This window comes from Rissa tridactyla, chromosome 18 (genome assembly GCF_028500815.1).
Source record: "Rissa tridactyla isolate bRisTri1 chromosome 18, bRisTri1.patW.cur.20221130, whole genome shotgun sequence".
In the NCBI taxonomy this organism is placed as follows: Eukaryota; Metazoa; Chordata; class Aves; order Charadriiformes; family Laridae; genus Rissa; species Rissa tridactyla.
The window spans coordinates 4,068,453-4,091,977 of NC_071483.1; the positions used below are offsets into that span (position 1 = coordinate 4,068,453).

Below are 23,525 nucleotides of genomic sequence, written 5' to 3' on the forward strand. Positions count from 1 at the left end.
CCCTCCGCCTCCTGCAGTCCTTGCCTCCTCCGGGGGGGCGGGTTTGGGGCGGCGGGAGCGGCTCGGTGCGAGCGGGGGCGGCCCCTTGCTGGCACCGGCGCCCCGGGCGCCATTGGGGGGGGGGGGGGCGGTGTTTCCGGGTCACGGCGCATGCGCAGGCGGCGCCGGAAGTGCAGGGGGAGGGTTCTGCTTCCGGGTGATGGCGCCGGAGGGGCCGGCAGCGGGCCCGCGCTGCGCCGCCGCCCCTCAGGTACCGGCGGGGCCCCGGGACGGGGGGAGCGGGGCGGGCGCCGGCCGAGGGACGAGGGGTCGCTGCCGCCCGCGGGTAGGGGGGTGCCGGGCTGGGCCCGTCCGCCGGGGTGCTCCGTGCGGGCCGGCGCGGCCCCGGGCAGCGCCCGCAGCCATCGGTTCTGTCCCGCAGTGAGAAGCGCCGGCGCGGCGGGGAGCGGGGAAAGATGAGCCCGGTCCGCGCCCGCGGGAGCCGCAGCACCCAGCGCTGAGTCCGCCCCGGTGACCACCGCCAGAGCCGGAGATGGCAGCGGAGTCGGTAAGCGGAACGGCGGCCGGGCCTCTTCCCTCCCCGGGCCCCTTCTTCCCGTGGCTCTCCCGTGGCCGGTAGCCAGAGGGCCGTCCCAGCAGTCGGTGCAGTCCCAGCTCGGAGATTCAATTTTAAAACACACATCGGGACTCGGGCATTGCAAACCTAATGCTCAGGCATTGCGTGTGCGCAACAAGCTCAGGTGATAAATCCACCACTGAATTTGTGGTGGACTGAGCGAAATAACCTGTTTGGATTCCGGTTTGTCTTTGTGGTATTCGCTGTCCAGTCTTGTGCTGCCTCCTGTCACGAGAGCCTGTGACGGCCATAAAACTGGCAGAGGGGAACGCGGTCAAAGGACAGAACTTCACCTTTTGAATCCGTTTCAGAAGTACCCACAGGTCACTAAAACATTTGCCCTTTCTGAAAGCCCTCTGAGGCTGTTCTCCTTGGCCATGGGCTGGGATGGGCATTGGTACACTTGTCACTTTGCCATCATCCAAGAGATGTTCACAGTCTTATCAACGCTGCTTGTGTTAAAGATCATGTGGAAGTGAGATTGTTTCTACAAATGAGACTTTCTTCTGATTTAATTCTTCTGAGGCCCTTATTTGATGCTGTTTTCCTCCTTTTGGTATGTTTTCATTTGGAGCTCAGTGTCTGTTACTGAGTACTTTTAGTTTTCAGTCCTGAAAGTACTACAGCCATGTTTAAAATGCTCCTTAGTAACTGGCTGACTTTATGTGTGTTCAGCTGAAACACAGTTGTATGCAGTGAGGACCTTAGTTATTAGCAGGTTCTCAATTAAAAGTATCAATCAACAAATAAAAAGTCAGAGATCTGAGCCCTTAAGTAGATTGTATAGGACAGTTTCCAATTTAATAAATGTTAAGAAGGGCGACTGATTTGAAACATTAATTATATCACATGGCTTCTTGTAGACGATCCCCATCTGGCAGAACAAACCCCATGGCTCAGCACGCAGCGTCGTCAGGAGGATCGGGTCAAACCTCCCTCTAAAACCCTGTCCCAGAGCAACCTTTGAGGTAAGCGAACTCATAAGGGGTTTGGTGATCGCCTGTAGGAAGCTGTCGCTCTAGAGAAAGGCAAGACTGTTCTGTCAGCCACGTGTGTCTGCAGAGTTGTATTCACAAAGCTCACGTAGCAATATAGTTAATTTTAAGATTTTTTTTTAAGTCTTTTTTTTTTTTTTTTTTTAATTTCTTGTAAAGTGATCATTGGCAACTGGAGGAAAATACCTCCTTGGGTAGTGTCTGTGGACTGGGTCAGCGAGCCGGAGGAGACAGAAACACGGAGTTGCGGAACCAGCGCTTCATTGCGTGACCTCCAGCAAGCCGCATGCCCTTTGGGCCTGTGTTTCCTAAACAATAAAACAGGGTTTATGGAAACGCTTTCGTCACTGTTGAAGCTCAAGGGCAGCGCTGGGACTTCTAGTGGCAAAGCGTGGCACGTGGCCTTGGCAGCGCCCTAGGCTGTATCAGGTGTCCCTCCGCTCAGAGCACAGCAACGCGCCCAAGGACACGTGCAGAAGCTGACACACAGAAGCGCTATGTTTCCATCAGCCAAATGGTGTCACACATTTGACAGATGCAGCTGCCGGCCTGGTGCTGAGGAGAAAGGCTCTGACAGCCCATGCAGCACATCTGGGGCGGCTTCAGGAGACGGGACCGGCGTCTCCTCAACATAACTTTCTTCTTCTTAGGTTCTACCAAATGTTTCAGACCTCTACTTAAATGACGTCCCTCCAGTCCCCACCTTGGCAGACATCGTGTGGATAGCAGCAGATGATGAAGAAACATATGCCAGAGTCAGGTTTGTTTCCTCTTTTTCTCTGCTGCTCCTTGGTTTTATACACCGGTTTATTTTGCACAGCTTAGACATTGATCAGATGCTCACAGCTTCAGTCCCCGAGGTCTGATCTGGTGCCTGTTGACATTTTTCCCAAGAGACAGGAAAAAAAAAATTGAACAAAGGACCTTGGGAGGAATTCCTGTAGGAAGTGCTAAGAGCCTGTGCCATGATTTATTTTCCTCCCTGAAAGATGTGACCCCCCTGATCCAGGGTGTTTTCTGGTTGAAGAGTTGATTCTCCTGGCATTGAAGTGCTCTGTCCCCAGGAGTTTGGTTCTGGTCAGTTGAACATTTGTCCTTAAGGCAGGGCGATAGTTATAGGTATCTTGTGAAAGATAAAATGGATTTTGCAATCAGAGGCAAAAGTTAATGGGTAAGTGACATTTCCCACGTGCACCCAGCCCGGCATGGAGACACAGTCACTGGGAGAGAAATGACTTGGCACCACGTGAGCACGCCCAGGCTTTTGTCCCTGCGTCCTCTCACCACATCTTGTGCCCTTGGGTCATGGTTTCTGTGACACGTTTTCTGTTCCTTGTCATACAGACAGTGGCACATACAGACAGTGGCACATACAGACAGTGGTGCAGAGGCTTAATTCATGGTGTTAAAGTCTTCTGGTGTCCTGAGGTGGAGGCAGAGCATTGCTGAGTGTTGTTGTCACAGAGGGGTCTGGACCTTGTAAATGACTGACAGGTTTTTGTCCTGTAGAAGTGACACTCGCCCGCTGAAGCACAAGTGGAAGCCGAGTCCCTTCACTGTTATACAGCGAAACGCGTCAGTCCCCAACCTGAGGAAGCAGGAGGAGAAGCTGCTCGCCTTGAAGAAACCTGGTTTACCAGCACTGAGCCGAACGACGGAGCTGCAGGACGAGCTGAGTCACCTTCGGAGTCAGATAGCTAAAATAGTCGCTGCAGAGTCAGGTAGGAATATAACGAGCTTTTTTCTGTTGAACGAGAAGGGCTGAGTTAGTGAACCTGGTTATTTCCTCTGTACAAACCAGACTGGCGTGTTGTTTTTCCAGCAGAGCTGTGGCTCCTGTTGGTGGGATGCCATCTTTGGTGTCAGCTCAGGCTGGTTCTGTGTTTGCGTCTGTTTCGTTGGAGGATTCCAGCTTGTTTCTAAGAAATACCAAGTGCTGCTTTGTGACCGCGTTTGATCTGGAGGCCGACTCATCTCAAGTGCCTTGTTTCATGAAAACATTGGTGAATTATTGCCATTCCTGCTCCAAGTCGACCATGAGCACGAGGGTTATGTCTGGATTTGAGTGAGAGTGAGAAGTTAGTGTCTCTTTCTGGTGTGAAAATGACAGTGTCATTTCTGTAGCAAATGAGGTATTTGGGGAGAAGCCTAGCTGAACCCATTTATTTATTTCCTTTAGTAAATTTGTATGCAACTAAAAGCCATGTTTTATCTGCAAAACTGAACCGTGAGGAGAGACTTCTCCTCTTCCATTCATGGCTTTTCCTGTGTACTCAGCTCTGAAAATATGACAATATTTGGTAGGATCCAAATCCCAGTGGTTCTGCAAGTCTTGCTGCAACAGCGGCTGGTTTAGAGTGTGGAATCTACTAAGACAGAAATACCTTGGTATCTATTTGTGGAGTATTCAGAAGGCAGAGTGGAGAGTGGCTGATCTCCTAACTCAAACACTGACTAGTTTTGCAAACTAAAGGAAAAGCTGCATTTCTTTTATGCAGAATACTTTTGCTAATAACTAAGGCGACAGCTGTGTTATGGCTGCTTTGCAGAGGAAAAGAAGGATCTATAATTCTTCCCATTACTGTAAAAAAAAAAAAACAACCCACACCAAAAAAACACGATTGTGCCACACTTGAGATGGTATCAGGCGGGTTAATTCCTGTCTATGATGGGTAACAGTGGCTGATGAAACCTTCCTTATCCTACATCTGAAAGCAAATCTTTTTTTAATTCCCAAATTGCCACTTGGCGCTGCACTGCGTAGGGTGTGCACGAGACCAAATCTCTTGTCATCTGCGAAAGGTGACGTGGTTGTCTGATAATTGTAGCCCCAAGGGACTTGTGGCTTTAATGACTGCTTGTGTTTAGTCCAGCTGTTTATCTGCGAGCTGTAAATGCATTTGAACATGAAACAGAGTTGAGGTGCTTGATTTAGTTGAAATGCTGGTTTCTGCGTGGGAGACTTGGGTTCTTTTCCAGTTCTGTGTGATGGTCAACGGACTCGTAAGAATCTATTGGATATCAATAGTGTAAATGCCACCATGTGAGAATATATCTGATGGGTTTAGCATGTGAAGTTGTATTTAGGTGAGATGTTTCTTCACTTCCATGGTAAAGGGCTGTTGTGAGACAATGCACGCACGTGCTGGGGGTTCTTGTCACCTTTGGTCCTGTCCCAGTGCAGGGGATCCTGTGTGCCGCCGGCCTCGGCCCCTGCAGCAGCATGGTAAAATTAAGCTTCTCGGGGGGTGAGGGAGCCACGTTACCCTCAACTCTGCAGGGAATAAGCGAAAAACAAGGCATCGCAGATGTCCCCTTCGGAGAGGCTGCATGTGTCCTCTTTCTTCTTTATGCAAGATGAGAGGAACAACCAAATTGGAATAAAGAAAGGGGAATTTCTGTGATTTTTTTTTTTCCTTCTAAGTGTTGTCTCAGCTCTTGAGTTGCTCTAGAAGAGTCCGTTTTAATTCAAGGAGAGTAATAATGAGGAAAATTAGAGATCCAGATGGGAGAAAAATGATTTAATCATTTAATACCTTTTTCTCTCCCTCTCTACTCAGCAGCGTGCCTGGTTGTTATCAGCTGGCATTTGAGAACTGCTCGTATTGACTTCACGGCCTCTGAGTCAATAACGGGGAGCTGTGATTTAGGGCCTGGCTGTAGCTCGGTAATCTGATGGAGGAGATAACTATTTAGCAGGCTTATTTTGGAAAGATTGATGTCAAAAAAGAAATATTGTGCAATCTGCTGTATTATATACTGTTAGAGAAATCCCTTAATTGGAAATTGATAACTATCTACAAGTTTACTCTGGAGGTCAAGGGCATTAGCGCTTTAAGGTACAGTTTGTTTTCAATACAGGAAGATTCTTTCAAGGAGACTTGCACTAAGCATTTTTCTGGATTTTTGGTTGTTTTCCCTTAGTGTTTTACCTTGGAAATATCTAACTCATTTTCACTTAATAACACCCGGAATTTATATAGCGGTTCTTACCCTCACCGCATGTTAAAGCGTGAACAGATAAATCCCATCTTCCCTGTGGAATAGGGGGATGCTATTCTCATTTTACAGACGGTGATGGGAAGCGAAACAGGTCAGGATTCTGCAGTCCCACAGGGAATCGCTGTGACCATCTGGTGTAAAATGCTGGAGCTCCTGAACCAGCTCTGCATTCTCACCAGGCGGGTGGGTAGGGGGGAAGGAGCCCGAAAGGAAAAGAAAGGCAAGCAGGTCTCAAGGCGATGACGAAAAAGAAAAAGTTAAGACAATGAAGACCAACATTCTGACACAGGCTCCCTCTGTCACCCTGAGCAGCAGCTACATCTCTGTTCCTCCCTTTCTTATCTCTAAAAATGGAAAAAATAACCATTGCCTGAGTTCTGCAGGGCCAGGGCGCGGTGTGTGAGGTGGAGGGGTGATACGGTGATGGGCACGACAGGAACAGAGATACATTAGGTGGGATAAAAGGTACTGGAGAAGGTCTTGTGTTGCAGCGTGGTGTCACAGGAAGCAGAGTGGACATGGAGGGTAATGGAGAACATGAGGAACTTGTTTTCTTAGTGCATGGGTGAGACTGGCTGATGATGAGAGAGATATATATGTGTGTATATATATATGTATGTGTATATATATGTGTATGTATATTTTGATTTCTATTCTGTTGTTTTTGGGGAAAAACATACCTACATGGTTTGCTATTAGCTTATCTATCTGCCTGTATTGTTTTCTTTTTCAGCTTCTGCTTCGTTAACACCAGATTTATTATCTCCAGGAAGTTCAAATGCATCTTCTCCTTTACCTTGTTTCGGACCCTCTTTCCAATCTACGACTTCCTTTGTCATTAGCGACATCACAGAGGAGGAGGCAGAACTCGAGAGCCCCGACCTCCCGTCAGTCTCCATGCTTTGTTCCACAACCTCCGAGTGTTGTAAACCGGAACCAAAGGATCCTGACGAGGAAGATTCTGTGTCTCTTTCAAAGGCCAGCAGTTTTGCGGACATGATGGGCATTCTTAAAGACATTCATAGGATGAAGCAGAGCAAAGACTTGTAAGTGCTTCCCAAACTCTCTTCATTTTATTTTATCTCTTTTTTTTGTTGTTGTTGTTCAAATCATTGTAGACACTGGACATTGCGTTCGCTGCTTGTTGATGCTGCTCTATAGTCATGATTCACAGGGGAAAGTACCTATTCATAGCAAAGCTTGCTAACATTTAATGTTTCTGGGTGGGTTTTTTTAACGATGGCTTACCTGCCCAGATAGAATGCAATGGAGGGGCACTTAAACCAATTAGCACCACGTTTGGCTGCTTCAAATTGTTCATCGGGAAAAAAAAAAAAAAAGCTTGTGTTTGCCCAGATGAAAACCAAAACCGTATGTATTGGCAACCATCAGTAAGGGCCGCGCTGCTTGCAGTGGTTCCAGGTGCTGGTGCGTAGACTGTCCTGCAGAGCCAAGTGGCCAGGAAGCTCAGGAGATTTTTCCGCATGGCACGTGCAGGAATTAACACACGGAGCTTTTCAGCTTCTCGGCTTTTGCATCTGGCCCGGCTCTGAGCGTGGGCAGAGTGAGTTTTCACTTGTCTCGTGACAAGTTTACACATTGATCATGAGCGGGCCTCGAGCTGCTGCCATGCCAGCTGCTGCCTGCCTGAGGCAGGGTTCTGCCCAGCTGATAAAATAGTTTCTTTAATTTTAGCTGTACTGCCTTAATTTTAGGTGTGAAATCACAGTGATAGAGTTCAGTTTCCACATTTTTCAATCCGGAGATCTCCCCAGCCATTATGTTGTGTGAGGAAGATTCCTGGCCAAAAAATAACATGTTGTGTGATGGCTGTTCACAATTTCTATGCCTAATTCAATTTAAAAGAAATTAAATTCTCAGCACTGAAAAAATTATATAGTCAAATGAGAGAAATATGTTCAGCTTCCATCCAGAATGTCAGTATGGTATTACACATCCAGAATTCGCACAGCATACCCTTTGCTCTTGTTTTCCTAAGTGTTAAATATTACTCAAAGCTTAAACACTTGCTTTGTGTAAATGCCTGGACTCTTTCTTGAGGGTGAGTAGAATTCACACACCACAGAAATGCCTGCTCCTCTTCTTTTTCCCTGTCTCTTGCAAAGCAGTGCTTTGGGCATCCAAAAATAATTCCCAATTATTGGTTAACGTGAGGGAGAATTCTCCATAAAAATACCTGCTGCTGGGTGCGCCTCTTCTGTGTCGGCTCAACAGAGGTTTGGGTTAGGCTTTAGGTAACCTCTCTGCGCCTTTCTAATGCTCGTTTGGCGGCTCTGTTAAATGCAGAAGAGCCTGCAGATGCTGCGCGTTGTGACATGGAACGTTTTATCAGAAACACGTGTACCTCTAGGACTAAGCACTCACATGTAACAGTGTAATTATGAATCTCCTAATTAGTGCAGACTGGTGTGGCAGCCTCCTCTGGAAGCAGACTTCTCAGGGTAAGAAAACTCCCACCGTCTCTGCCAGATGAAGACAGCGAAATGCACGTTATTCAGGGGGAAAAAAAAAACTTGTACAAATACAGATTCTGGTAGGGAAAGCCGAGGCATTTCTCATCCACGCCTGGATACGCCAACAAGGCTCCTGCCAGCCCGGGCAGAGCCTCGAGGAGCCAGGTGCTGACGGGGGGGAGGCTGTTTGCAAAGTCCTTGAGGAGGCCTGGAGCAAATCCATCAGGCAGAAGCGAAAACGTGACTTGTAGCCGCAGCCCGGTTCGCGTGTGGTTGTTATGCCAAAGTCGGTGTTACCCCTCTGCGTGTGGCAGTTGTGGGGCGCACGAGTGTGTCTTCAGCAACCTGGGTGAAAAGCAGCGTGTGGGTGACAGGGAATGTTGCGATGTAATGGGTCGCAGTTTGACTTCGGTTTCCTTGACGGAATGTGTGAGAACAGCTAAGGAGGGATGAAGGTGTCTGATCTTGCGGTTACCCGGGAGAGAAGCTGTGAGTGAGTGGGAGGGAGGGATGTGCACAAAAGTGGGATTTACTAACAGCGCTGGTTTGTAACATCATAGAAGATGGAGGAAAAGGATTTTGTACTGGGGAATACTGGGGCGGGGGGGGGGATAGGGAATAGCTGCTGAATCCCTCCTCGCTGGGGTGCAGCGGGCAAAGGAACTCTATCACCCGGACCCTTTTCTCCCCTTGTGACAGCGCGACTGATTAGCCGGGAGCTGGGTCACACTCACTGCTGCTTCCATCAAGGCCGGGAACACTCACATTGAAAAGCTGGAGACTGTTCTTTTCCGGAGCTGAACCATTTTCCTTTCATCTCTTTCTCTATCTCAGCCTCTAACTTGCCTCCCACATGCAACAGTGACGTTTTAGGATACAGTTATTACAGCTTAATTAAGTGACAGGTAGTCGAAAGATCGCATTAAGTACATCACTGTGCATTACTTGATGAGCTTTTAATTCCTAGACACAATCCTCCAGCGTCGCTGCAGGTTCGTGAGCAGCCCCGTGCTCTAAGCTGTGCTCGCCTTGTGGGCGGGCTGTTGGGTTACGCGGAGCGGATTGTCTGGTGTAGGTGTTGCAGCACTTGTAACGCTTAAAAGGATCGTGTACTCTTTTAAGTGGATGAAGGTACCAAATGGCGCTTAACGAGATAACTACATAGATGCTTCTCTGATGCTCTTATTTAGGACTTGGTGCTTAAACACAGCCTTGGAAGCTTCAGGAATGCATGAGAAACGCTTGCAGAAATGTGCATGTTTCACCAAATGTGAGTTAGAGCTGGTGGCAGTGCCTGTGGTGGCCTCTGCGCGGGGAGTGGCCGAGTGCTGGGCCTGTGGCGCTCAGCAGGGGGGGACGGGTAGCGTGAGGAGCTGCTTGGACTGTGAGTACTCTTTTATTTGTAAGTACTACTGGTGTGGGACGGAACAGCTTGCTTTTTCCATGATTATTTCCTTGGCCCTCAGAGCGGCTGTAAAGGGCTGAGACACTCCAGTGAGTGCTGGCGCCCCGCGGTCTGCTGCTGGCTGTAGGACGTTGTACCCTCTGGTAGGAGAGGTGGCTTTTCTCACCCCGGTGTGGGTTATCTGTCTCTTCATTCAGCCCGGGAGGGCTTTTCCCTGTGATCGGCACAGCTCGAGGCTATGTCAGGGCTGTCTCTCTTCCTGCTGTCACTGTCACCTCCTCCTCTGGCTGCCTCGGCTCCCCCCGTCCCTCTCCGGAGGCAGCTGATGGATACAGGGGTGACGCTGAATTCTCAGGTCGGCCCGTGTGGCAGGAAGGGTCTGGGGAGGGCTCCAGCCCCCGTGCTCTGCTCTTTCACTGCACCCTTTTCTGGAGGGACGGTTCTGTCTGGATGAAATCAAAGGCATGATTCCGGCTGCAAAGGCAGCTTTTCGTGATGCGTTTACGCAACTGGACATTAAGAACTTGCATCAGACAAATGTGGCAGCGCTAAGGGTTACCCGTGGGCAGCTCAATGGCATCTTCCACAGCTTACTAAAAGCCTTCGCTGTTCATTGAGAACGAGCCCCTCCTAAACGCACAGGGAAATACTTCAGGGGGATTTTTTCATTTAGGAATGTTTAAAACACCCGTAATGTTTTCTGACCAAGGGAGGACTTCAGCTATTAAAAAAAAAAGAAAAATTTAATCATCTCTGAAATTATTATTGCAGGTTCTAAACAAAACCTTAACTAAGCAATTCATGAGACCTGAGGAAAAAGAACTGGGTTTTGGCTTCTTGTAAAATAAGCTCACTAACACTTCTAAAGTGAACTGCTTGTCTGAACTTGTGGAAGGAGACAGGGCGCTTTGATAACAGCAGTAGCTGAGCAGAGGGAAAAAGCCTTCCTTTAAACCACCTGTAATTCCCTGTATTTAAATATGAAAGCATATATCCATTGTACAGCAAAATTAATGAAAAAATAGTTCTAGGACTTCAACTCGGACACCACAGCGCTTGGAGATTGATACTGAGGGGACGTAGGCTGTAAATAACTTGTGAAGTTGTATTTTACTTACCTGTTATTAACGCAGTTGAATAAAAATTATAAAGAGCTTTGATGCTGAGCTTTTCAGGATGCCCCTTGATGCACCAAATGAGCTCCAGGTTTTCTAAGCCAACATGAAAGAGGTGACTTTTTAGCTAGTTTGTGTTGTTCTCGTACCTCCTCCACTTGCGACAAAAGCCAATTATGAAGGCTTCAGAAAGAACACTTAGAATGTCACCATGCTGTAAGCCATCCACTGTGGCACGTCCCTGTACTAATTCCCTGTGCTTTTGTCTTCCATGTAGAAACCGAACGTCAATGAAGGAGGAAGACCCCGCCGTTCTTATAGCGGAAGTTCTGAGAAGAAAATTTGCCCTAAAGGACGAAGATCTGGCCATCAAGGAGAAATGATGTTACTGTCGTTAAACTCTGTAAGCAAAAGTGTTACGCTCCCAAAATTTCCTCCACAGTAGCTGCCTTCCTAAGGATTGAGCCTTTTGCCTCTTTTAATTAGAAATGGTTTCTGCACTGGACACTTACTTAGCAAAGACCCTATGGATTTGATGTGTTTTCCATGTATTGTTATATTTAAGGAAAAAAAAAAACCCCACAACTTTTTAAGAAGATGGAAATTGTTTTCCACCTGTATTTTGATGTTGATTATTGATAAGGATCTTCTGAAGAGTGCAATGAGTGTTGCTGGATGACGTTCTTTCTACCTACAATTTTCCTTAAGTTCAAATTAAGCATTAACTTATAACAGCCTTGTTACAATATAACTAGTTACCATTTCCAGTATAAACGGATGTCGGAACATCCAGTTCGTTCTCTGTTCCGAGTATGGTACAGAGCTACTGAGAATAAGCTAATTAATGCTTCCACATCGTCAGTATTTGGGAGGTTGTTGAATCACAGTGGTAAAAGGCGTCTTCCCGATAATTCTGTCAGACCCGATGGGGGATGAAACTGCAGTCGATGATCAAAGCCCTCAGTCACGTCTGCGGGATGCTGGCTGCTTTTAGGATGCCCTGGGCATTTCTTAACTCACAAATTATCCCCACAGTTGCATGACACAATGGCCCTAATTTCTTGCCAGTAATTCAATGTTTCATTAATAGTCCTCGTATTCAGATAATGTATTTTATTTAGCATTCAAAAGGTCTATTTATTGAACCACCAATGCTAGGAACCGAGCACCCGCCACAAGAGCCACCATCTGAGAAAAGGGAAGAAGGACCTTGGCATGGGCTGTGGCTGCAGTTCTCATGACTGAAGAGGTTTCCTTCAGCTACACGTTCTCTGCAATGTTCCTCATGGCTGTATTTAAAGTATGATTTTTTCCTTTATATAAAATGGAGCCTTAATAAGATGGTGATCGTTCTTGATATTATTAACGTGCAGATGTCCAAACATGTCAGCAGCGGTGCTTGTGTCTTGGGGCGGGGGGTGGCACATGTGGCATTTCAGCTGCTGCAGCCGAGTGTGCTCCAATGCTAAGGATTTTCTTAATCCTCCGGGCCCTCAGCCCTTGAAAAATTAAACCGTCATCCCCACCTTAGAAGTGAGAGAAGAGGCTCATACTGCCTCTGGCCACCCAGTAAGGGGGAGCAGAAACAGCATTCACGACTTCATCAGCTTTACAGGGAGTTGCTGCAGCTCTTCCCCCCCTCAGATGCACACCAAGAGCCACTGGACGATGTGATCATTCTCTCTGTCCCAGTAAGGCTCCTCTGCATCACGATTTGTCAGGAATCCACCTGCCTGTGGAAAAGATGGAGCTGTAACCAGGAGTCCCTGTTGCTGGGAATGTGCTCCATGTGCAGCCTGGGTGTAAGAGCGTACCAGCAGTTCACCTCTGGACTACGACTTAACTCCAGTTTGGGCTATGGTACTGAAATTCTGGCCCAGTGGGAAAGTAAGAGAGCTTAAATGGCAACACCTGCACTGTTAAAGACATACTTAAAGTGAAAAACAGGGCAGTTGCTGCTGACAAAGCAGGCTGTTGTTCTGGACTGTGAGCGTGGTCACAGATGGACTCTGCTGAGCGTGACCCCGGTGTTTTTGAGCAGCTGGTCCCCACGCTTCAGGGACAGATCCAAGCTGAAGCACGCCCAGCCCAAACGCTGCGTATCCCAAAGCAGGGGATTATGTTGAACGAGCCGTACCAGCAGCATGCAAGAAGCTCCACTGCTGTTAGACGCGGCAGTTGCCACACGCAGATAAACCAATACTGACCAGTCCTTACTGGGGCCCGCAGCGCCCACTGCTCCGCTCTTCACCTCACCAGGGACAGACTGACGGACTCAGCCTGTGGCTGTGACCCCCCCCCCAGGCACACCCGGCTCTAGCCAGGTGCCTCCGCGCCTGTGAGAGAGCTGCAAGTCCGGTGTAAGGATGGCAGTTCAAACTTACCCAGAACAGGTGCGCTGTGACAATTCCTCCTCTTTGTCACAGTCTTCCTCGCTTCAAACCTCTGGTAGGTCTGGCAACAGCCGTTAAGTGCTGTGATCCCACCTGCACCCAGCAGAGACGCAGCTTTCACAGTTACAGACGCACAAGCCGAAAAACATGAACCTCCCCTTACGGCCACACAGGCCAGCTGTCACCTACAGGGGCTGGCACACCTGCAGCCCTGAACTAAGCAGAATGCAGCTGAGCCTGGAGCTTCCTCGAGGCAGTTGATGTGAAGTAGATGGTGCAGTTCCTGAGCCGAGCCTAGAAAACCTTTAAATTTGGACTTCCAGGATGGTAAGAAACACAGACACGTCAGCAGTGGGCTTTAAGGCTGAACACCAGGCAGTACCAAAGCCAGGCCTTAGCCACAGGGGCTGTAATCATCACTGAAACACTCAAACCATTATGAACATTCCTTCAAAATTTTATTTTTATTAAAATCAACATTTCAGAGAACAAAGAGGTCCTATGTGGACCACACATATAGAAACAATGGGTACACTTACCTAACTCCGAGCGCTTTCTTACAAAAAAGTGCTTTCCTGAGACTTCACAGGACATCGTTATGTGACCCATTCAAGGCCACTTACCAGTGTTTAATCACTTTGTTCCCTTCCGAATCCTGCGTGAACAGTAAATCGTAGCACACATCCAACTGCTGCTCCCCCGCTTTGCTCAAGCTCCCGTTTGCAGCGTCGCTGGAACAGCCCTTGCAGGGAGAGTCGGGCAGGTGCCTGCGAGAGCTGCCGCTGTCCTTGCAAGGAGACGGGAGGTTCCGGTGGTGGTGAGCAATCACCCTGTTCCCCTGGGAGTCCTGGGTGAAGAGCTGTCGGCAGGGACTGCCCCATCCCTCCTCGGCTGCACCAGCCCTGGTGTTCTGGCTGCGCTCTCTCAGGGGCTGCGCTCCAGCTGGTCTTTGGGGAGATGGATAAAAGCCAGCAGCCCAGGCACTGTGTCTCGTTAGAGGAGGATTTATATTCTCAGTGAAATCAATTAAAGAATTAACACTACTCAACGGGTGTGGTTTCTTACTCTGGTTTGCACCAAGTCTGGGTTGGAAATCAAGTCCGGTCTTTGACACCTCTGGGAGCAGCTGGCCCTGTCCTTTGTTCGTCCCGTGGTCTGAAGTTACGCTGCCGCTCGCTGAAACCATTTCTCCAGCAAATAAATCGGAGACATTTCTGTGAGCGATGATCCGGTTGCCTTCCGAATCCTGGGTGAAGCTGAAGAAGCACAAATCCTCTCCCGCCCCACAGGAGGCCTCGCTCGTGCTGTGGGACTCCACTTGTAACACCGAAGAGTCCTGTGAAGGCGTCAGGGAGGCCGGTGCTGTCTCTGCACGATGCTGGGGTGTAGCCTGCGCCGTCCCCACCTCGGCACCGAGGGATTCTTCCTGGGCTTCCTCCATCTGCGGCAAAGCCAAGATCTTCACAGGGGAAGCAGCCAAAGAAATACCTGCTTCTTTACATTTTGGGATGAAAGGAGATGGCCTGGAGTTTTCTTTGTCTTTTTCATCTGAAAACAACACGGAATTGGTTAAAGCCAGAGCTGGCACACACAGTTCTCAGGGTTAATCACTACCCACAGCACCACTCCTTGGTGCTTGACTCAGAACTGCCCTTTCGCTGCTCCTTAGAGGAACAACCGACAGCCCGTTCTACACCAGACTGTGCTGCCGCTGCCTCAAAAATCTGTATGATTTTTGCCTCTGCTGCGGCCGCGATGGAATGGCAGCCTAAACCGTTGGAGCAGTTCAAAAGTACATTTCCCTCAAGGGAGGTGCAAGAGCTGCACCTTCAGCTGCGCCACTCTTCGGCTCCTCTCAGCTTTCCAGGCAGCTCACCCATGACATTTCCTTTAAAAGCAGCAGCTCAAGAGTTGCCAAAAAAAACCCACAAAATCCCACAGTGAAACTTCTACAGCTTCTACAACTTCATCAGGCGATGAAGGCAGCAAGTCCCACATTTGCTTCTGAAACCATTTAATATAAAAGCTAGTATAATTTCTCAATATAAGACTCATCCTCCATTCCGGATATGCTAAAAGAAAAAAATACAAATAAGAAATACTCCAGCATCTTAAATCCTACAGACAAACAGCAGCAGCATTCAGTGAATCCAAACACACACACTGACTAAGTGAATGCAATCAATCGAGGGAATCAAATGAAGAAAAGGAGAAAGCACACAATGCATTCAAAAGGAGGAGAAATAAGAAATCCACAGCAAAAACCATCAATGGCCCTGTCACAGCACTAAAATTGTCAAATTAAATTGTACAATTTATGTAATGCTTCCTCTCATCTGCTTATTGCTAAACTAGGTTAATGTTGATGAATTAGCCATTACACAACTCACAATATACAAACAAACAACTACACAATCCTACACTGCTGGTTCCTGCATTCATCTAATTTCTCTCCGTATTTGTTGAGACTCACAGACAAATCCCAGTTTCTTGTATTCCAGAGCACAAAAGCAGCCTCAGAAGCACAGAGATTCTGAGCTGACTTAAACAGCTTAAATATTCCAGTTCCCTTCATAGGTCCAGTGCGGATTAAACACTGCGTTCTTTAGAAAAGGCTTTGTCCAACCCTTCATAAAAAGCTTTGCTCGCACACCTCCCGCTGACTCCCCTTACAGGGAGGTTGTTTGAACCAAGTGACATTAATTTTCACTTCCAGCTATAATTCCAAAGGACATTTAACTGACAAGTTAGGGCTGCTACTGTTTGGAACAAACCTGGCACACAACGCCCTGGATGCTGCCCCTTCCCCGGGCAGGGGGAGCTGCCCGCAGGACACAGCTGGGCTTGGTGCTCCTGCCCAGACCCACCCTGTCCCGGCCCAAGCGGCGTTCCCAACTAGATTGTCCTTTATGTGATGCCATCGGGCAACCCAGAACTGGACATTTTGCCACCTGGACAGTTTGTATCAGTGCTTGGGCTGAGCCAGGCTTTCCAACGTCCCTCTGAAAACTCCAGTTTTGTAGGGAGTAAAGCCTGCTGTGTTATTTAGAGTTCAGATTGCTGCCCAGTGAAGCCTGGCTGCGACTGCTGTTACTTACGCTTTAGTCCAACACTGTAAACAGTACCTGCATTTAGAGTAACCATCACAATAAAATTATTTCTGGGACTTGAAGCCTTTAACCTTCACCCTCTTCACTAGAAAATATATTTTTCCACCTAGTAAAGCTGCCAAGAACTAAAGCAAGAAGATTTCCTATTAGAGCCCAAAACTACTTTCCTACAGGACATAGGCTGGTCCACAGTACCTGTCTGCGGGCTGAAGAAGGCGGAGATGGTGGTTTGCTTGGTGCGTGGCTGAGGGGCTCGTGTCTGCGTGAAAGTGACTGAGGCGTACTTCCTCTCCAGAACTCGACGAGATGCTTTTGACTTGGCTATGAGAGACTGGGTAGGGAAAGAAACAAGAAGAAAGTGAACATACACCATTAAAAACAATACTACCCTTCTTCCAGGGTCATGGCATAGTTCCCACCTTCGTTAAATGCTTCAACCCTCCCCGTGACACCACCACCGAATGGCCAAGGTGGGAAGGGGCCCATGGAGGTCACCTCGTCCGACCCCTGCTCCGGCAGGGTGACCCAGAGCAGGACGCTCAGGACCAAGGCCACAGGCTGTCCCTGCCATGCTGCGGCCTCTGAGCTTTGCCACCCCCACCCCACTCCTCTTGAAACACTCCTGCATCGCATCCAGCCATAGAACCAGAGAATCGTCCAGGCTGGAAGGGACCTTTCAGATCACCGAGTCCAACCATCAACCCAACACTGCCCACCACTAAACCACGTCCCTCAGTAGCATGTCTGCCCGGCTTTTGAATACCCCGACGAACGGGGATCCCACCCCTTCCCTGGGCAGCCCGTTCCAATGCTTGACAACCCTTTCAAGGAAGAATTTTTTCCCAATATCCCTCCTAAACTTCCCAACCCACCGCCCTGCTCTGCCGACCCCTCCTGGCCCACACCACCACGCTATCTCCCACCCCGGGGAGCCATAAGGCTACGGGGGCCTGGGCACACACACCCCCCGCCGGCGCCAGGCCCCACCTCCACCGCGTTTTGCTTCAGCTTGGCGGTGTCCAGCCACACATCGCAGACTCCGTCCGGCCGGGACGCGCCGCCTCCGCGCCTGCGCTTCATCCCCGGCACCGGGCGGGCTCCAGGGCCGAGCGGGGCTGCCTCGCGGGGCAGGGGCCGCCGGCGGAGCGGCGCCCGGGGGGAACCGGAGCCTGGCCGTGCGCTCCCTCAGCCGGCGCCGCTCCCTCTTCCCGCCTCTCGCTCGCGCCGCCCCCGCCCAAACGGCCGCCAACGGCCAACGCGCGCGCTCGCGGCGGGGAGGGACCAATGGGAGCGGCGGGGCGGGATGAGCGGCAGGCGGAGACCCGCCCACCTCGAGCACTGCGCTATATAAGGCACCAGGGCCGCGGGCCGCTGAGGCGAGGGCATGGCGGCGGGCGGGGGACTGGCAGCGGGTGGGCCCCGCCGTTAGGACCGGCTGCCTTGACCAGCGCAGGAGAGGGGCGCCCGGTGCCGGAGGCCCTCGGCAGTTGAGGGCTGAGCGCTGGCGGAGATGCCAACGCGGGGCAGGTGGGAGTGGGAGCAGCACAATGCTCTTTCCCTCTCTCCTGCCCCCAGCCCTGCTCTTTGCTGAACACAGCCCAGCCCCATCCTCCCCCAGCCCTTCTCGTCTTGTCTTTACAAGCCACAGCTGCAGACCCGTCAGTCCCCTGCCCTGTGTTTGCCCCCTCTCTTCAGGTCAGGGTTGTGTGCTTCAAAGCAGCAGAGCTGTGCCTGGGTGCAGGGCCTCATCCACCACGGAGGGGGCCCTGGGGCTCCATCTCCATCAAAATCAACCCCCACCATGCCCTCTCTGCCTCCCACAGCACTCTTAAGGACAGGGTCCCTGCCTTTCTCACCAGGTAAGGGACAGGGCCCTGCCACTGCCTGGATAGCTCTGTACAACTCCCTTGTCCATATAAGAGGGGCCTGAAATTATATTAAATAAATTTCCTACCCTTGTTTGTGGTTTATATAAGCTCACCTTGGTCTATTTCCATGGGTTGTATTCTGTCACGGCTACCAGGGGGACAGATGGCATCTCCTTACCTTGTGCTGTGAGACCTGGTAGCTTCCAAGAACCTTTCCCAGCCCACAGGGCTGCCGTGCTAACAACATTTTGTTCCAACTGTTTATTCAGACACATGAATTAGTGTACCATTTTAAGAGCAAGCTGGAACTAATTCTGAATTTAAAAAGCATATAAAGCAGCTCTTACTTTCCCCTCCCTACAGAGAGTACCGCCGAGCAACAGTTTGCGAAGCATTTCATTCCTCTCCTCGAAGTTTGTGGCCGGATTCATGCCAGCATCACCACAGCTGGGGTCAGATCAACCCTTGGGGTGATCTCACCTGTTTCTCCTGGATGGCTCTTACTCTTCTTTGAAGCTCAGCTTGTTCTTCACCTTGCGGGCCATGTAAGCAGCTGTGAGGACGGAGCAGGTGACAGTGAAAAGGCACAGGGCAGAGAAGTTGTGCGCCAAATCACCCTGAAGAGTGGAATAGATGTGTCTCCTGGACTCATAGTCCAACACCACCGCCTCGATCTGCGCCAGCGTGCAGAGAAACAAGCACACGTGAAAAATCTGATGGCTCTGCCCAAAGAAGTGACATTTCCCCGGGAACCACTTCTCAGGGTAAGGGTGTGAGAAAAAAAAGGCACCGATGAGGAAAAACAGCACCTGGCATTTGTGATACAGAAGGGCCGGGTCCTCCCGCTCGGAGGGCGGCGCGGTGGAGATGCGGTGGATCACGGGGCTGATGTCCAGCATGTACGCCAGGCCGGAGGGCAGCTCCTGGCAGAGCCGGCTCAGAAGGCGAGCGGACTGGTGGTACCGGTACTTGGCGTAGCAGGAACCAGCGCAGGACAGCCACGCTAACAGGACAGCCACCGGCATGTAAAACCCCTTGATCTTCTCGTGCCAGCTTGGCTCGATGGCGTAGTAGTAGTGCCCCAGAGCGCTGCCGTACTGGTAAACGGCAACCCCCACGTAGTCCATGAAGAAGAAGCTGTAGTGCCAGAACTCGGATTTGGCCTGCAGAAGGTGAGCGAGGGTGCTGAACGTCAGGTAGGTGATGGATGCCACGATGATGATGAGGAGGGGTTGGGCGTGCAGGTCCTGCCCAAAATCCACCCTCTGCGAGAGCTGCTGGAACCGCAGCAGCAGGATCAGCGCTGCCACCAGATGGGTCCAGACGTTGATGGCCTCGTTGTGCTGCTGGAAGAGCGTCGAGAAGTAATAACGCCAGGTCTGCTGCACTGGCCGGTAGCCGGCGTGGATGTAGGGCTTCCAGAAGACCTTTGGCACCTCCGAACTGCTGACAGTGGAGGGAGAGAGGGGGGCCAGCAGCTGCGGGACCTGCCGCATGTTAATGAAGAGGCGGCTGAGCTTTTCAGTGACGACCGTTGCCATGATGCAGCCGAACTCTGTGTCCCTGCCACACAAAACAACCTTTGGGATGGAAAGAAAGTTTTGCTGCAGGGTTTAATAGTGACTTTACTGAAGAAAAAAGAAAAACCTAAATAAAAAAAAAAATCAACATGCAGGAGCTGTTTGAACGCTTTGGGTTTTTTTTCCAAAGATATGTAAAATCATGTGTGACTGGAGAATGGCCTCGTTATAGCTGAAATAAAAGAATCACCAAAAATAGTAATAGGAAGGAGACTGAAGGGAGATTTAAGATCCCCTGGAGTGCCCCGTGCTGCACAGACGACAGACCATCTAGAGGAGTACAGAGGTAGAGGACACGAGTATGGGGTTAATCGACACAATAATTAACACACCAGGATGCCTCAGTTCCTAGCTCACCCCTTCCCAGCAGAGTTTGGGAACGGCTAAACAAATGAAACATCCTAAACAAACTCCCCGCTGCAGGAGCTGCCCAGATCCCCCCCCTTGTAAACTGTTTGCGGGATCATCTTCACAAACAAGCCGCGTTCCCCCCCCAGGCGCGAGATGACCTGCTCTGCCTCAGGAGGGGCACGTTTGAGAACAAAAATAACTGTAATGCCACCAACAGAAGGTATAACTTCTGAGTTTAGGGTTTTTACCGTCTTTTTTCAACTCCCGATTTTCCACACGGCTTTGCACAAAAACAAGGCAGCTCAAGTGAGTTGATCCTGTTGCATCACCGCGGTCCAGCAGTGTAATCTTTGCGAGCAAGCGTTTCCATATTTACATTTTTAAGGCTGCTGTCCTTACCGAGATAAAGGCGGCCTCACTGGCTTGTTCTGCCTTTTTATGGCAGCCTTAGAAATGTATTGAACAGAAACATGCTCAAAACGAGATTCCCTCCCCCTTTACCTGCTCAGACAAGCTCCGAACAAAACAGCCCGACTCCCGTCCAGCTCCGGTGCCGATTTATGCCTCAACTCCTGGCAAGTACAGTCATTGCAGGGACAGCTCAGACAGGAAAAGCTCTTCAAAGTTTGGGAACAGGAGGAGGAGGAGGGGATGAGACTGTTTATTTTCAAAGTCTCTGTAATTTCCCCATAAAAATGGAGTAGATGGGTCTGTAACTCATGCCTGCCTGAAGCAGGGGAGCACGGATGCAGATAAAACCAGGCTGTTTGCTGCTCAGCTTCCCTCTCGAATGCTCTTTTCCCACCTCGCCTGGTTGAAGAGGCCCCAGGTCGAAGGCAGAGCAGTCCTGACCCTGACTCGGCCTCCTAAACCCTCCTGTAACACCCACAGGCTGCCAGTGAAAAATTAACTTCATAAAACCTCTTCCGGACTTGCAGCTACTGCGCTGAACTGAAACAGCCTCGAGTCCTGCCGGGGAGATGCAGGCAAAAGCAGAACTTCCCAGGCTAAGCTATTTTCACCAAAAAGCTGATGGGTAGTTTGGAAGAAAACGCTGCCCTTTCTGTCACCGGAGAACTTGCCTCTGCACCAGGGCTGCCCAGGAGGATGCCTGGGGAGAGGGCTCAGCTCCAGACCGTGTCCGACCCCATCACAGCTGCCAGAAGACAAATTCCTACGGGAAAGGCTCAGGTTCTGCTCAGGGAAAAGCAGCGGAGAAAAGCTGCATCCAGGCACGAGGCAGGAAAGGGAGGATGTTTATTTCAAGTCCTCCAAAACTTGTTGGAGCAGGACTTAATTTGCAAAGCTCTTCCGAGCTATGAAGCCTTGAGCAACGCTCAGTTACAGAGGGAGCACATCCTGCGCGGCGCTGCAAATCAGTAATCTGCCTTGCGCTGGGAATAACCACCTCCACGTACCTACGAGATGTCAATAACGTCGCCTCAAACGCCTGTTATTTCCTACGGAGCATTTCCTTTCTCCAGCAGCATCCACCCATCCTGCTGATTTTTTTTTCCTCAGTGGTACAGACCCAGCCCCCAGCTGTTTACGCGCCTATCTGCTCCCCGCACATACACCCATCTTTAGCCTTCTAAAGCACAAATATGGGGGGGGGTTAAGTTATTGTCTGTTTCTTCCCAGCACAGACTCACCCAGCCCCCCTGGAACGTACAAGCCAAGGGTGTTTTTGGTGGCTGGGCTCCAGGCCCCGTGCCCCGGCAGCCTGTCCTTCCTCCCGACACAGCCGCCCTGCCAAACCCCCTCTGGGGCTGCCAGGGATCGATCACCCCCCCCCCTCACCGAGCCCCGGGAATATTATTTCAGTATTTCAGGCCACGGCCGCAGCTGGAGGTCAGGGTCGGGGGGGGGGGGGGGGGGGCCTGGACCCTGCCCTCCCCTCCCGGAGCCCCGGCAGGACCCGCTGCCCCCCGGTGACCCCTCCACCCGACCCCGGGGACAACCCCCCCCCCCCTCCCCAGTCCCTCCCGGAGGCACCTGCCGAGCCAGCGGCAGCTCCGATCCCCGCCGCAGGACGCCGAGCCCCGCCGGGGCCGCCCCCCTCCGCCCGAACCCGCCCCGCATCCATACCGGGCACGCCGCCCCGGCTTCCTCCTCCCGCCGCCGGAGCCCCCCCCGTGCCCGCTCACCCCCGCGGCTCCCCGGTTCGCCCCGGCGCTGCCCGCGGGCTCCTCTCCTTACTGATTTACCTGGCACGGATCGGGAGATAAACAAACAAAGCTGCGGGTTCTCCGGCCCCCGGCCCGGCCCCCGCCATCGACGAGCGGGTTGGGATTGTCACTTCCCCAATTTCCCCACCCACGACACGGCCCGCAGCCGCTTTTGTGACTTGCTGCCGCACGGGGGGTGTCAGCCTGGGAAATACAGCTGCCCGGCTTTTGTCTTAGTTGTGTCTTTTTTTGTTGGGTTTTTTCTTTTTTTTTTTTTTTAAAGCAGCCTATAGTCCAGCCATTATTTGTTTTCCTGCCTGAGCATCTCCTTTCATGCTAGGTTTTCCCCCCTCCCATTAACTCCCTTCTCAGATCACCACCATCCTCTCACTATTTGCAGCCCCCCCATCTCATTCCCACCCCTCAAAACTTCCATTTTCCTCCAGCAGCTCCCGGAAGCCCAGGGTCTGAGCGCAGCTCATAAAGCTCTACTTCAGTGTGAAGCAGAACTCAGACAAGGGAACAGAAGGCCCTAAGCTGAGAGATCTGACAGCTCTGTCAAGTCAAAAAAAAATTTAAAAAAAAAAAATCACATTGAACATCTCTTCATGCTCTTAACACCATTCGGGGCTTGGCAGTGCTGTCATCGTCCTCCCCCACTCCTTGAAAAGCTGGGGGGAAAACCCACACAATTTGGGATGCTTGGTTTTGTCTCAGCAGGTAAAGAAATACATTAAAATGAATACCTGATTTTTCTGATTGCTAGTTATGCCTGATCTCATATACGGGATTAAGCCAGGGACCACTTAAACCTCCATTACGTAGTACTAGATATTCAGCTTTTCATAAGCACATTAATGGAGGGGCTCAAGCCTTTGTCTCCAAGTTCAGCTCCCTGCGCCCCGTCCTCCTCCCTGCGCCCCGTCCTCCTCCCAGCTTACACAACATCGATGTGTGTCACTAACCCCCAAACCTGCACTCTGCCCCCACTGCAGAGGGGTGGTTGCTCCCCAACACGTACAAGTACAGTCTCTCTTACCTTAAATTATGAAGTATCACAACACTTCTGAAATTCCTCCAGGGACAGGGTCTGATCCCAGCCTTCCAGCGCAGCAAACCTGGCTTTATCTCACTGTTCTTCTTCCATTCAGACAGTATAATATCAGCTTTTGGTCAAGTACAATTCTGGTGCAAAAGTGGTGTGACACACAAAAGCTTTCTAAACCAAGGTTTGTCCTTTAGCAAGCCCCAGAAGATAGGTCAAGTGGTCCAGGACTCAATTAGCCCCTTAGAAAATAACTCCCTACCAGCTTTTCCATCCTCAGAACATGTAAGCCTGTCCCCTGGGCAGTGCCGGATGCTCCAGGTGTGGAGTTAATCTGAAAACAAACCTGGCAGCCCAGCCCCAAAAATATCAAGGGCACAACTAGGGGAAGGCAGGACCGAGC

The 23,525-nt window shown here is 50.6% G+C and overlaps 2 protein-coding genes across 18 annotated transcripts; one reads left to right on the plus strand and one right to left on the minus strand.

Moving 5' to 3' along the window:
- Positions 1–126: 126 nt before the first annotated feature.
- Positions 127–11,948, plus strand: MTFR1L (mitochondrial fission regulator 1 like). Of its 5 annotated transcripts, none has more exons than XM_054223397.1 (8): positions 127–250; positions 422–547; positions 1,480–1,584; positions 2,262–2,371; positions 3,121–3,332; positions 6,347–6,659; positions 9,278–9,471; positions 10,885–11,948. In XM_054223397.1, coding segments are annotated over exons 2-8 (951 nt in total). In that variant the 5' UTR covers positions 127–250; positions 422–532; the 3' UTR covers positions 10,887–11,948. The 5 variants fall into 5 exon arrangements, with proteins under 5 accessions (XP_054079372.1, XP_054079376.1, XP_054079375.1 ...); XM_054223401.1 differs by having other exon boundaries at positions 9,278–9,357; XM_054223400.1 differs by lacking the exon at positions 9,278–9,471 and having other exon boundaries at positions 10,885–11,010; positions 11,729–11,948.
- Positions 11,949–13,345: 1,397 nt separating this feature from the next.
- On the minus strand, positions 13,346–23,437 carry LOC128918785 (membrane progestin receptor alpha-like). Of its 13 annotated transcripts, XR_008469711.1 has the most exons (4): positions 22,117–22,202; positions 18,326–19,541; positions 16,306–16,441; positions 14,420–15,072 (listed from the first exon to the last, which is right to left on the minus strand). XR_008469711.1 is itself a non-coding variant. In XM_054223385.1 (3 exons), exons 1-3 carry the CDS (start codon positions 17,188–17,190, stop codon positions 13,620–13,622), a joined length of 1,158 nt encoding a protein of 385 aa, XP_054079360.1. In that variant the 5' UTR covers positions 17,191–18,468; the 3' UTR covers positions 13,346–13,619. The 13 variants fall into 13 exon arrangements, 11 of the variants coding, with proteins under 11 accessions (XP_054079360.1, XP_054079361.1, XP_054079362.1 ...); XM_054223385.1 differs by lacking the exon at positions 22,117–22,202 and having other exon boundaries at positions 13,346–14,548; positions 17,098–18,468; XM_054223386.1 differs by lacking the exon at positions 22,117–22,202 and having other exon boundaries at positions 13,346–14,548; positions 18,326–18,467.
- Between the last annotated feature and the right edge of the window lie 88 nt (positions 23,438–23,525).

Coding starts and splice junctions, on each gene's coding strand:
- MTFR1L (XM_054223397.1), top strand. Junction 1,585..2,261: donor GTCCCAGAGCAACCTTTGAG/GTAAGCGAACTC, acceptor TCTTCTTCTTAG/GTTCTACCAAATGTTTCAGA. Junction 3,333..6,346: donor AATAGTCGCTGCAGAGTCAG/GTAGGAATATAA, acceptor TTTCTTTTTCAG/CTTCTGCTTCGTTAACACCA.
- LOC128918785 (XM_054223385.1), bottom strand. CDS start 17,190: ATGAAGCGCAGGCGCGGAGGCGGCGCGTCCCGGCCGGACGGAGTCTGC. Junction 16,442..17,097: donor TGAAGCAAAACGCGGTGGAG/GTGGGGCCTGGC, acceptor TTCCCTACCCAG/TCTCTCATAGCCAAGTCAAA. Junction 14,549..16,305: donor CTTCTTCAGCCCGCAGACAG/GTACTGTGGACC, acceptor TGTTGTTTTCAG/ATGAAAAAGACAAAGAAAAC.